At 38.8% G+C, this 13,530-nt stretch overlaps 3 protein-coding genes across 3 annotated transcripts; 2 read left to right on the plus strand and 1 right to left on the minus strand.

The window, feature by feature from the left end:
* Nucleotides 1-5,097: 5,097 nt before the first annotated feature.
* Nucleotides 5,098-7,397, minus strand: LOC18008154 (probable eukaryotic translation initiation factor 5-2). Its single transcript, XM_006389987.2, has 2 exons — nucleotides 7,342-7,397; nucleotides 5,098-6,892 (listed from the first exon to the last, which is right to left on the minus strand). The coding sequence occupies exon 2, from the start codon at nucleotides 6,612-6,614 to the stop codon at nucleotides 5,307-5,309; it is 1,308 nt and encodes a 435-aa protein (XP_006390049.1). The 5' UTR covers nucleotides 6,615-6,892; nucleotides 7,342-7,397; the 3' UTR covers nucleotides 5,098-5,306.
* Nucleotides 7,398-8,168: 771 nt separating this feature from the next.
* Nucleotides 8,169-8,838, plus strand: LOC18009127 (E3 ubiquitin-protein ligase RNF181). The gene is given in 4 exon segments (XM_024160910.1): nucleotides 8,169-8,239; nucleotides 8,241-8,460; nucleotides 8,496-8,514; nucleotides 8,591-8,838. Coding segments are annotated over 4 exon segments (558 nt in total).
* A 1,920-nt stretch (nucleotides 8,839-10,758) lies between these two features.
* LOC18009128 (beta-1,3-galactosyltransferase 7) lies at nucleotides 10,759-13,523 on the plus strand. The gene is made up of 11 exons (XM_006389989.2): nucleotides 10,759-10,918; nucleotides 11,052-11,151; nucleotides 11,440-11,498; nucleotides 11,586-11,767; nucleotides 11,863-11,926; nucleotides 12,025-12,097; nucleotides 12,182-12,302; nucleotides 12,396-12,483; nucleotides 12,574-12,699; nucleotides 12,802-12,911; nucleotides 13,007-13,523. Exons 1-11 carry the CDS (start codon nucleotides 10,824-10,826, stop codon nucleotides 13,153-13,155), a joined length of 1,167 nt encoding a protein of 388 aa, XP_006390051.1. The 5' UTR covers nucleotides 10,759-10,823; the 3' UTR covers nucleotides 13,156-13,523.
* The last annotated feature ends 7 nt before the right edge of the window (nucleotides 13,524-13,530 follow it).

Here is a 13,530-nt window from a genome sequence, read left to right on the forward strand (position 1 = left end):
AAGTATGGGAAAGATAATCATGAGGCTAACCTGGTTCATCAAGTCAATGAAGATGACTCAAAGGATGATAAGATTGATGGCATGGATTATGAGCTCTCCGACCTCCTTGATTGATCTCAAAAATCTGAATTTGTTTTTCATTATTCCTTAAACTTTTATCTTTTGTTTTTGGGATTTATTGTCTTTACTTTGGATTTTTAAGACCTTTTTGCTTTTACATTTTAATTTATGGAGTAATGTTTTATTTACATCTCATTTTTGCATGTTATTGAATTATAATTCTTGTTTAATGAAGATATGCAAGACAATATGGATATCATTGTGGATAGTGGATCGAGCCACACCATTCTAAAAGACAAGAATTACTTCATAAATTTAGTAATCAAAACCGCAAACATTAGCACTATAGCGGGTAGTTCGAGCCTAATAGAGGGCTATGGCCAAGCTAATGTGCTGTTATCAAATGGCACATATCTAGACATCTCTGATGCCTTATACTCACCCAGTTCTAAGAGAAACCTATTGAGTTTCAAAGACATAAGATTGAATGGTTTTCATATCGAAACTCAGGATGAAGGGAACAAAGAGTTTTTAATTATCACTAAAATGATAAATGGCCATAAACAAGTTTTTGAAACTATACCCGCCGTATCTACTGGCATTTACCATGCTAAAGTCAGTATGATTGAGGCTAATGCTGCTATCAAAGCACGGTTTTTAGATTACACTATTTGGCATGATCGCCTGGGTCATCCCGGTGCGAACATGATGCGTAAATTAGTCCAGAATTCTAAAGGGCACAGCCTTAAACCAAATGGTATTTTCCCTCAGCACCTCAAGTGCACAGCTTGCTCACAAGGGAAACTGATTACCCGACTTTCACCAGTCAAAGTGTCTAAAGAGACCTTGAACTTTCTGGAAAGAATCCAAGGAGACATATGTGGACCAATTCACCCACCTTGTGGGACATTCAGATATTTCATGGTCCTCATTGACGCATCGACCCGGTGGTCACATGTCTGTCTGCTCTCTTCTAGGAACCAGGCTTTTGCTAGGTTATTGGCCCAAATCATCAGATTACGAGCCCATTTTCCAGACTTCCCATTAAAGACTATACGTCTTGATAATGCTGGTGAATTCACTTCCCAAGCGTTTAATGAATATTGTATGTCCATGGGGGTAAGTGTTGAACATCCCGTTCCACATGTCCATACACAAAATGGATTAGCTGAATCCTTCATTAAACGAATTCAATGGGTTGCTAGACCATTACTCATGAGGTCACAACTCCCGGTCTCAGCTTGGGGACACGCAGTCTTACATGCGGCTGAACTAATACGCATACGACCATCTAGTGAGCACAAATATTCACCATCCCAATTGCTAACGGGTCATGAGCCAGACGTCTCCCATATTAAAACGTTTGGGTGTTCAGTCTATGTACCCATTGCACCACCATAGAGGACTAAAATGGGACCTCAAAGGAGGATGGGAATATATGTTGGTTTTGATTCTCCCACCATCATAAAATATCTCGAGCCAACTACAGGAGATCTGTTCAAAGCCAGATATGCAGATTGCCGATTTGATGAATCGGTATATCCTAGATTATGTGGTGAGACAGACAAGCTGGTAAAAGAACTTTCATGGAATCAAACATCCACACAATGGCAAGATCCTCGGACTCTAGAATGTGATTCAGAGGTCCAAAGAATTATACATTTATAAAAGCTAGCTAATCAATTGCCAGATTCCTTTGCTGACCCGAACAAAGTTACCAAATCGTACATACCAGCTTGTAATGCACCAGTACGAATAGATGTCCCCTCAGGGAAAAGTCAAGTTGCTACAGAGTCTGACGCACGTAAGAAACGTGGCAGACCACCAGGTTCCAAAGATAAGAATCCCCGGAAATCAAAGAAAGGTGCAATGATTGAAACCGGGATTCAAGAGAACACGGATACAGCCTCAGCTGATACTTACCCTATCGAACCATCTCAAGAGGTTTGGGACGCCAAAACTCAAGGTTCTGAAGGGATTGATAATAATGAGATCTCAATCAATTATATCATATTCGGTTCTCTATGGAACAGAAAAGATGTCGACATCAATGAAACTTTTGCATACAAAGTAGCACTTGAGATTGCGCACACGCAAGATGATCTAGAACCCACGTCTATAATTGAGTGCACTCGTAGATCAGATTGGCTGAAATGGAAAGAAGCTATAAACGTGGAGTTGAATAGTTTAAAGAAACGGAATGTGTTTGGTCCGATCTTAAGGACACCATTCGATGTTAAACCAGTGGGAAACAAATGGGTCTTTGTGCGTAAAAGAAACGAACTCGGCGAAGTCGTTAGATACAAGGCACGCCTTGTAGCACAAGGATTCTCACAGAGACCCGGAATCAATTATGAGGAGACTTATTCTCCAGTGGTGGATGCAACTACATTTCGATTCCTCATAAGTCTGGCCATAAGAGAAAACTTAGATTTGCTGTTAATGGATGTTGTAACCGCATATCTTTATGGACCACTGGACAGTGAAATCTATATGAGATTACCAGATGGTATTAAGCTCAAAGATAAGCATGCATCTCGTGATAAACACTGCATTAGGCTGAACAAATCCTTATATAGACTGAAACAAAGCGGACGTATGTGGTATAACCGGTTAAGCGAATATCTCATCAGAGAAGGCTACGAAAACGATCCGATCAGTCCATGCATCTTCATTAGAAAATATCAAAACAAAGGATTTGTAATCATAGCAGTATACGTGGATGACTTGAACATCCTCGGAACATCTGGTGAAATCGCCCAAACAGTTGAATGCTTAAAAGCAGAGTTTGAAATGAAAGACTTAGGCAAAACTAAATTCTGTTTGGGATTACAACTTGAGTACGTCAATGACGGAATCCTTATGCATCAATTGGCATACACTGAAAAGGTACTCAAGAGATTCAATATGGACCAGGCCCACCCATTGACCAGCCCAATGGTTGTGAGGAGCCTTGGATTGGATAGTGATCCATTCGGTCCAAAGAAGGACGATGAAGAAATCCTCGGTCCTGAAATGACATACCTCAGTGCCATAGGAGCATTAATGTACTTGGCTAATCACACTAGACCAGACATCTGCTTTGCCGTGAGCCTCTTAGCTCGCTTTAGTTCGTGTCCAACTCAAAGGCACTGGAACGGTATTAAGCATATCCTTAGATACCTTCAAGGTACTAAGGACTTGGCATTATTTTATTCTAACCATAACGAGGATGGTCTAGTTGGTTTTGCTGATGCAGGATATTTGTCAGATCCGCACTGTGCCCGGTCTCAAACCGGTTATGTTTTCACGCATGGAGGAACAGCCATATCTTGGAGATCCATGAAGCAGACTATTGCCGCTACCTCATCCAACCATGCGGAAATCTTGGCCATTCACGAAGCTAGTAGAGAGTGTGTTTGGTTGCGGTCCATGACTCAGCATATCCGATCAGATTGTGGTATAGACGAAGATAAGGAGCCTACGGTGATGTATGAAGACAATGCAGCTTGTATCGCTCAACTCAAGGACGGCTACATCAAAGGTGACCGGACGAAGCATATTCTGCCCAAATTCTTCTTCACTCATGAGCTACAGAAGGATGGTCAGGTCAAGGTTCAGCAAGTCCGATCAAGCGAAAATTCAGCCGATCTATTCACTAAATCATTACCGACTTCTACACTCCGGAAGCTCATTCATCAGATAGGAATGCGTAGACTTAGAGATCTACAGTGATGCCTAAACCAGGGGGAGTAATGCGTGTTGTACTCTTTTTTCTTCACCATGGTTTTTCCCACTGGGTTTTCCTGGTAAGGTTTTAATGAGACAACGTTCCCCAGCGCATTATAGAGATCCCGGTTTTGTGACAGGCACGGTTACCTTGTCCAAGGGGGAGTGTTATAAACAAATGGACTTCTAGTAACCGGCCCATTAACCATTAGGTTAATGTCTCATGACCCATTAAGGTTTCTGATGCATTAGTTATGTAATGTATATATACACTGCTTATGGAAATAATAAAATCAGAAATAAGCTAAAACTTCTTATTTATTTTTTTTTTTTTTTTGCATATAGCTAAGGATTTTTCTGGCAAGTATGTGATGCCAGGTTCGTCTAGAAGTCTCCCATCATTGGAAACAACTAATTTGATAAATTGGTATATTCCAAATCCGCCAAAGATTTCAGAGCTATCACATTATTAAGGACAGATTCTTGTTGTTATATCTGCTCTGATTTTCTTATCTTTATGTGGATCAAACAAGTTTTGATGCGGTAAATTGGTTCCTCCCTATTTTGCTTGAGCATGAGAACAAGTGAAGAATATATGCTCCATTTTTTTTTTGTCTTCTACAAGAGTTAAGTTAGGAACATTGATTAGCATGCATTTATTCTGGTTCATTCAATTCAAACCCCGTATATTTTTGTATTTCATTCATATAACTACATAAGGCTTTGAGCGATTTTTGTTTATTGTCACTTATGAGTTAGAAAAACCTCATGATGTTGCTTTGAGCATGAGAACAAGTTCATTATGTGCATATGTCTGAATGTTTTTCTTGATATATAAATCTAAATTCACTCATTATTCTAACCGTGGATATTAATTTTAGTAAGAGACGCGTAACATATGGTAGATAAAAATGGTGATGTTGAGATTTTGGTGTTCAATCTATCTCTTTGGACCCGGCCCGGTTCGGTCTTAAAGCCATAAAGTCTTTAGACCATTAGGTGAAAAATTACAGAAGTGGAAGACGCAGACGTACACAATCGAAAATTTAAGACTCAAGCATAAGCTCCGAAATGCCAAACAATTCCCTCAACAGTTCTTCAGAACTAAACCGGATTTTAATAAGGATGTTGATTTAAGGGTGTCTAAATGGGTTGAAGTTGATGAGCCACCCCAACCCAATACAACTATAAAATAATACGTTGAAAAATCAGTTTTCATTAGAACAAAACTCGACCATGGTACTTTTCGTTAATATATCTGTCAAATCAATGTAACGTCAATAATCGTCCTACGCTTAGCAAACACGTAAAGATAAACAGTATGATTAGTTAACATATTTATTGAATAGATTATAGCAACAAGTACGAACAACCATTTGTAAATTTTTGTATGATGAAATAAACAATAATAAAAGTCAGATCGCATTTTTCAAAAAAAGATGCTTTTATATCCTCCGAAAGAAATAACGCAGGGAAACAGACGAAAAACTGAAACAAAAACCCATTACAAAGAAACGGCCAAGGAGCAATAAGAAGTCTCAATCCTCCTCTTCCGACTCCGACTCAGCGCTCTGGAGCCACTCGACAAAAGGCTGCACCTTTTTCCAAACCGGCGAGCTTTTGTCAACTCCGGTCAGACCCTTTTGGTACCATTCCAAAACAAACTCTTCCTCAATGATGTCTTGATCGTACAATGCTTTAAGAACCAGAGCCACCTCTTTGACCGCTTCTTCGTTTCCATTCTTTCCGCAGAATGATTCGATCGAATTGAGAAGATGCATCTGTGATCCATCCTCTTGCGTTGCAGCCACCAAGTAGTTCTTCTTCTTCGTCACTTCCTTGGCAAATCCTTTGCCCACACCATCAAAGAGTGCAGTGAAGAGTGCGTCCATGACGTCTTGAGGAGGATCAGAGCGAGAGGAGATGAAATTTTTGAGCTCGCTTATCGGTGAACCTTTCTTCAGATGCTCTTTCATCTCCTGCACTAGCTTCTCCAGCGGTTTCTCAGTTTTCACATCTCCGTTAGCTAGGCCTTTGGGCACCTTTTTCTCTTCTTCTTCTCTAGCAGTGAGCATCACCAACTCGGCAGTTGCAGCGCTTAACTGTTCTTTCATTCTTTTCTCAGCGGCTTCTCGGGAAGTATCGGTTTGCCACTGGATATCATCATCGTCTTCATCATCGTCCACTTCCTGCGCAATCTCATCATGCTTCGGGCTGATATCCTCATCAGAAGTATGATTCTTGGACGTCTTAGAAGAAGAAGCATCCTTCCCGTTGGTAGAAGCTTTCTTCTTAGCTTCCTTCTTCAACTTTCTCTGCTCCTCATCGGCTGCTTCGCCTTCTTTGAGTCTCTCCTTCTCAGCCCTTCTCATTGCTTTCTTGTCTTTTGAGCCCTTCTTCGCCTCCGGTGGGTTCTTTAAAATGAATGTTGTCAGTTTATCCCTCATGTCAACCTCAGAGATAAACCCGCAAGCAGCACACTTGAGATTCACCATCTGCGTCTTTGTGATGATAATCTCAGTCTCAGGGTTGCCACATCCATAGCACTGGACATACTTCTTAATGAAAACCTCCAGAAGCGAGGCAAGCTTGGGGGTAGTGTGGGCTCCATTCACAAGCGATGTCCCGGTCTTCTCGTCAAATTTGGACTGAGCACCGAGCTCACAGCCAAAGTACTTGGTCGTGTAAGAAGGAGGCCTCCCCAAGGCTTTGGCAATCTCAACATTGTTGATAATGTTAGTCTTGATGCCATTGCCTTTGCCTTCAGTCTTGGTAAGCATCTTTGGCATCTTGTACCTGTAAAAGGCATCGTTACGGTTGGATTCACCAATGTTCTGCAGCGCCATCTTGAGATCTTGCTAGACGGGGAAAAAGGGATCAATGGCTTTCTTTGAACCGGGAAACTGAGTTAAAGGAGTCTCCGGTTTGAAAATGCGTGAGCCTAGAGTTATGGAAGAACTTGTAGTTCTTAATTCTGGATGTAGGACAGTATTTTCCAAGCAACCAGATAGAAAGCAAAACGGGGAAATCTTGTCAGACATAAAAGAAGCTTCAAATATCCGATTCTGTCTCCACTTGCAGGTGACGAAAAACTGCAAAACCCAATCTCCGGTAAAGCAAAACTCTGAAAGGAACAAATAAGCAAAGGAATTAGACAAGCTATCGAGCAAATTCAAAAGAACCACACAACATCAATGAACGAAATCGATCAATCAGAGCATTACAGTTTACAAACAAACACAACAGGACGACAAAAATTAGACAACGAGACAAGGATTAATCAAAATTCGAAGGCGAAAATTCCGATCTGTGTCAAATCTCAGTCAATAAGGTTCATAATCATCATCAGTTTCAATCGTTTAGCTCACCAGAAACAAAATATAATCAGATAAATGGAGAATTCGACCGCCTAAGAAAACGGCCCAGATCCCTCTAACAACACGCCAGTAGACAAACAACAATCACACGAGATTAAAACAACAACAAAAACAAATATCGAAGAATCTATCGCCCAATAAAGCAAAATCACTAATACGCCTGGAAGAAAAAAGGTACAAGGATCTAGAGAAATACCTCTTTCTTATCTTAGACGAGGTGGAAATCGAAGACACAAAAAGCGATAGATACGGAATGAAGAGTTCGTCGTTTGATTATATAGGAAGAGAGTTGTTGGAGACATTAGGGTTAACTTTTTTTTTTGGGTCAACCACTTGATTTGATTAAAGCCCAAAGAGCAATTATAAAGGTTGGGTTTTAGCCCAACGAATACACACAAGCCCAGAACGAATTATGATATGGGTTAACTTGGGAATAGAAAAGGAAAAACCCAAATTTTATTTTATTTCGACTTTTCCGTTTCAAAAGTATTTCCTTCTCCTCAAGTAATTCATTTAATTTCCATCTGTTTCAGGATTAAGAAAGACCCAATTCCTATGGTTTGCTTTATGTATTTACACTATTGTTCTTTCGACTTTAACTTATTTTTATATTCTCCAATTCAGAAGTATTTATTTCTCCTCAAGTAATTAGTTTCATTACATTGTCGAAACAATGTCTGGTAATATCTTAGAAATATGTTATGTTTTAGACCATGGGTTACTTAAAAATCACACGTTAATATTTTTAGATATTATTAAAAAATTGAAATATTTTTTAAAGAACATATTAACAATTCTTTTATCAAGATATTAGATACCGGTAATTATCAAAACCAAATACTCCTTCTTTTTTTCCCAATTCTTATTTCTTATTTTCTTTTTTACTTTTCCTTAATTTCTTTGAATTAGGAAAGTAGTTACACGTTTAATCCGAGTCAATACTTTGTTTGGTTATAAAAAGGGCACAAACGATTCAGAACTTTCAACCAAACAAACAAGAAAAAAAAAATGAATAGAGAGATTATGAAATCTCGTCTATGTGATCTCAGGCTTTACAAATTTGATGTGCCTTATGAGTCTGATGTCGGCGTTATGAGTCAGTTATGGAGGTTGGCACACCAGTCAACGGTTTCAATTGTCCCGATACACCGGACGAGGAGGACGAAGAAGAGGTTCGAAAGCAGGATTGTCCAAATCATTCGTAGATTTGGTCGGTTGGTCCTTGGCGATGCGCAAGGATTCCAACCTAACAAATCAGACCTTCGACTACATTGTCTCCAATTTCTGTTTCAAGGATCTTGAGGTGGTACCTCCCGCGTGTCCGGTCCTCGTCTTTCACTTTCAAACCAGATCGTTTGGTCAAGATTATGTCCCTGAGATTCACCTCATCACACGTATTGTCCTAGGCGCATTGAGAACCAGAGACTCTGTTCTGGACGTTGAAGATGCGACAAACAGAGTTGTACCAATTGCTCCACCGACGACAGAGATCGTAGATGGTTACCAAAGCTCGGAATCGTGTCGTCTCTGCGAAAAAGGGTATCCGAAAGAAGATGAGATTGTTCACAAAACAAGATGCAATCACATCTTTCACGGAACTTGTATCTCTCGTTACTTGTTGCACACTCCTCAATGTCCTGTTTGCTCCGCTCACTTGCCACCTGTCGACATCCGAACTCTCCTCTTCTCCTGAGATTTTGTGTATATTTTTCTTCTAAGGTTGTTTGTTGGAACATCCAACGTTTTCGTGTTTTTTTTTTTTTTCTTTTTGTTCGTCTCATTCTTATACTACTGAAAGGGATTTTCTTATTTGAACAGTACTGTTGTGAGTGCGTAACCTATATCAGATATTCAGATTATTTAATTTTTCTCCTCTTCTTACGCAATTGGAGAGCTTTCTGGATCAAAGATATTCCAGAGTTCCTCTTTTTCTTTCTTCTTGCTCATGGTTCTTTTAACAAATGTTTGGAATATCTGTACTATATATTTATGAATCTCAAGCTTAGGCAACATCGCAAAACAGAGGACGATCGAGTGTTGGTTTTATTAATTGACCACCTTTAAAAATAAATATAGAAGTTTTTGAACAAATCAAATAACTTCAGTCCATACTGGTTTAATCAGGCATTATAAAAACTTGGAAGACGATTTTTTTTCTAGTGAAATGTTGTTATCAGCTCAGCTCTTACCACGACGTTTTAGAGATGTTTAATTATTAAAATGATCAAAGAGACTCATCTTTTACGATCCCATGTGTGATTAAGGTTTGTGCTGGGATTTCTGAAGTTGCGGTCAGGCTTGCGGTTCATGGGTTGGTAGTAAAGACCAGATTGAAACTGAGTTTAGCAAATGAACATGCACTCCAAATCGTCTTTAAGTTGAAGAATATCAAGAATGTGGTTTCTTGGAATACAATGAGGAGGTTGTGTAAAACAAAATGATTCACATTCTTCATTTCGAGGTTATGTTTTGAGCTTTATCCTTTAGGCGACCCAATTCGAGAAAACAGCCAAAAACAAATATGTTTAGTGCAGAGAAAGATAAGATGACGCCAGGTAGCAAGTGAGTCATGCTCACTGAGAAAGAGTAAAACAATTTGATTGCTGGCTAACGAAGATGTGTCTTTGGGGTCATGATGTATCGGACTTGAAATTGAACTTATTGATGAACGACAACTAGATACTTGGCTCCTTACACTCTTTCAATGAAGCATATGGCTCTCTTGCCTTTTGTTGATAGCATATGTTTTGTCATGTTGAATCCTGGTCTTGGTTGAATCCCACGACTCCATGTGAAACTATATCTAAATCTTGCTCTCCGTCTTGTTCTCATGTTGGTTGTGTAGCTAGACTTTTCCCTACCAACGCTGATGTTGATATGGCTAAGAAATGTTACAAGAACGAAAACAACATATCTGATGTTATATGATGTTTTGTCTTTCTTCTTTTTCAATTTCAAGACATTATAGAGGAGTCCATGATTACAACAAACACAAGAGAACAAAGCCCATTAATCCATGTATCTATTCCATGCATGCTCAAAGCTCAAAGCGATTTTGTTTTTTTTGTCACTTAAGAGTTAAAAAACCTCATGATGTTGCTTGAGTATGAGAACAAGTGAAGAACAAATGCTCAATTCCTCTACTTTATGAATTACTTTTCAGAAATATTGATTTCATAGACTGTTTTGTTTCTGATAAATCAAAAGGTTCCTATAATTTCTTAATCCACCAAAGATTCCAAAGAATGAGTTATCACATTTAAGTAATGTAAGTAATGTAATTTGGAGAGTTTCCTTAAATGATGAGAAGGGTTTTTTTCCAAAGAAAAAAATAATAGACCGAGGGTTTTTTCTTGACAATAAAATAGACAAACTTAGAGGGTTTGTGCTATTTTCAAAATTTTAAATTTATTGTGATAGATTTAATTCAAAAAATAATTTTGTAACATTTTAAAGTATTTTTCTAAAATTAATGCGTTTGGCATATTCGACGGTGTGAAAGACATAAAAGATGCCAAATAAAAGTCAAAAAAGTATTAATAAAAGTCTTATTTGGAAACTTTCTAATTTCATATCACTTCTCATGACAATGGATCACTTGAAATTTTCTCGATTGTGTGTTCCCTTTAAATCTGCCAACTCTGATCTCACTCTCTCTCTTCTTTCACCCTCTCCACGATGAAGCACAAAGTCTCCAAGAGAGCAATTTCCCTCAAATGGGTTCCTTTCCTCTGCATCTCTTTCTTCGCCCTGGGAGCAATTTTCACCTCAAGGTTTCTCAGAATTTCTCTTCGTTTCTCCTGCACTTATCGTCAAAACTTTTCCTTTCTTCTGGTTTTTTTTTTGTTTCTTTCTCTTCGATTTTTGTTGATGGGTTTTTGGTAATTGGGGATTTGTGCGTTTCAGGTCATGGGAACCGTCGTCGGATTCCGGAAGTCAGCTAATTTCTCAGCGCCGTCGTGACCATGAACTTCAGATTGTGTCAGACGATTGTGCTCATAAGAAAGTATGCTTCTCGATTCACTATAGTAGAGTATCATGAAAATTTAATTTTGAAAGTTAGATTAGTGTTTGATTAAACTAAGAGTTGCACCAGTTTAGGGAATCTGGCTTCGGGAGATCCGTTTTTTATGATTAGTTTATAGTTTTCAAGAGTTCAATCGAATGATTTTACCTCTTAATTCTGAAGATAAGTTGCGAAAGTTCATTGTCTTTAGACTTTTCTTATCAAAGAGATTTGGGTTTACGCTTTGGAGCTCTTATGTTTCTGCATCTTGATTTTGCTCATATTCAGAAAGCTACGCAAGAAAAAGATGTGATTGACGAAGTTTTGAGAACTCATGAAGCAATACAGTGAGTTAGATAATCAAGTTCTTTTGCGCTTGGACTTGTCTTTTTTTCTCGATATGTTATTTGTGTGTGTATTTGGACTCTTAACAGGTCGCTGGATAAGTCAGTTTCTACGCTTCAAATGCAGTTGTCTTCTACAAGGACTTCTCAAGAGACGGTTGAAACAACGGGAGCAAACGCGAGGAAGAAAGTGTTCATGGTAATGGGAATCAATACCGCATTTAGCAGTAGAAAACGGCGTGATTCAGTCAGAGAAACGTGGATGCCTCAAGGTATCGCAGATTTAGTGATCCTCTCCTTACTCTGATCTGGTTGTTCATATTTTCGCATCAAATCTAGTGAATATATATATGTGGGTATGTTACAGGGGAGAAGCTTGAAAAACTGGAAAAGGAGAAAGGGATTGTCATCAAGTTCATGATTGGACACAGGTGAAGCTGTTTCTCTTTGTCTCAGAGGTTTGTGTATTCGAGGAATTCATGGAACTGAGGTTGAGATTGACTTGTGTGTATTACAATTGTGTTGGCAGTGCGACGTCAAATAGTATATTGGATAGAGCTATTGATTCAGAATATGCTCAACACAAAGACTTCCTTAGGCTGGTGAGACAATTCTAGATTTCTAAGAAAAGATAGAAGTTATTCACTTCTCTTTCTCTTTAAAGTTCTTATTGGATTTGGTTGCAGGAGCATGTTGAAGGGTATCACGAACTCTCAGCAAAAACCAAAATATTCTTTTCCACTGCAGTAGCGAAATGGGATGCAGAGTTCTATATCAAGGTTGATGATGATGTTCACGTGAATCTCGGTAATAAAAAAAACCCCTGTTTCTACTCGTTTCTTTGGCTGCTCTCTCCTTCAGTGGCAGCAAATCAAAAAGATTTTTAACTTTGCCTTTCAGGCATGCTTGCATCCACACTTGCTCGTCACCGCTCAAAGCCGAGGGTCTATATTGGGTGTATGAAATCAGGACCTGTTCTTGCTCAAAAGTAATTCCATTAGCCTGAGTCCATCTTCAAATCTTTCTGAAGTTGCTGTTAAGAGTAATGTTAAATTAGTAGTTTATTAAACTATTTCAGGACAGTGAAGTATCATGAACCTGAGTATTGGAAATTTGGAGAGGAAGGTAATAAATACTTTCGACATGCTACGGGACAGATTTATGCCATCTCCAAGGATCTTGCCAAATACATATCCATCAACCAGTACGTAATTCTACATCCTCACCAATAAAGAGTCTTCCAGCTTCGTTTATATATTAACATCATATATTTGTTTGTTCTAAAAGGTTAAACCTTTGTCTGCAGGCAAATATTGCATAAATATGCTAATGAGGATGTGTCTTTGGGGTCATGGTTTATCGGTCTTGAGGTTGAACATATTGATGACCGAAACTTCTGTTGTGGGACTCCTCCAGGTAAAGTACAATTAAGTCACACAAACAAATTCAAGCAATTTCTCTCTCCTCTCTCTCTTGCTTCTGATGGTTATTTTTCCTTCTGCTTCACATAGATTGTAGATGGAAGGCGGAGGCGGGCGATGTGTGTGTGGCGTCATTCGAATGGAGCTGCAGTGGGATTTGCAAGTCGGTAGAGAGAATGAAGATAGTACATCAAGTGTGTAGCGAAGGAGAAGGAGCTGTTTGGAATGCACTTCTCTAAAGAAATTTTCAATATCTAAGTGGAGCCATTACAAAATCATACGCTCACACCAACAGGTCACAGCTTTGATTTACAGCTGAAAGAAAAATAAAATAAAAAGAGATTGGAGGAGATGACAAATTTTGTAAAGAACCATAGGTATACAAATTGCATACTAAGGACCTTAAATGCAGAATCTTTTAACATATGAGCAAAAGACTCTTTAGTGTGGCTTTGTTATGAGAGTTGTTGCTTAAGCTTTAATTAGCAGTACAACAACTTTTGCTTTGTAATTCTTCTACTTTTGAGTTAGCTAATGTCAATGTGCTCTCAAACAGAAGCAGGATCGATGTAAACCATCGTGTGCCAAATTAGCAATTAACGAGTGAAGAGAAT

The sequence above is a fragment of the Eutrema salsugineum genome, unplaced genomic scaffold, assembly GCF_000478725.1.
Source record: "Eutrema salsugineum unplaced genomic scaffold, Eutsalg1_0 scaffold_9, whole genome shotgun sequence".
Lineage (NCBI taxonomy): Eukaryota > Viridiplantae > Streptophyta > Magnoliopsida > Brassicales > Brassicaceae > Eutrema > Eutrema salsugineum.

Coding starts and splice junctions, on each gene's coding strand:
- LOC18008154 (XM_006389987.2), bottom strand. CDS start 6,614: ATGGCGCTGCAGAACATTGGTGAATCCAACCGTAACGATGCCTTTTAC.
- LOC18009128 (XM_006389989.2), top strand. CDS start 10,824: ATGAAGCACAAAGTCTCCAAGAGAGCAATTTCCCTCAAATGGGTTCCT. Junction 11,499..11,585: donor AGAACTCATGAAGCAATACA/GTGAGTTAGATA, acceptor GACTCTTAACAG/GTCGCTGGATAAGTCAGTTT. Junction 12,098..12,181: donor ACAAAGACTTCCTTAGGCTG/GTGAGACAATTC, acceptor ATTTGGTTGCAG/GAGCATGTTGAAGGGTATCA.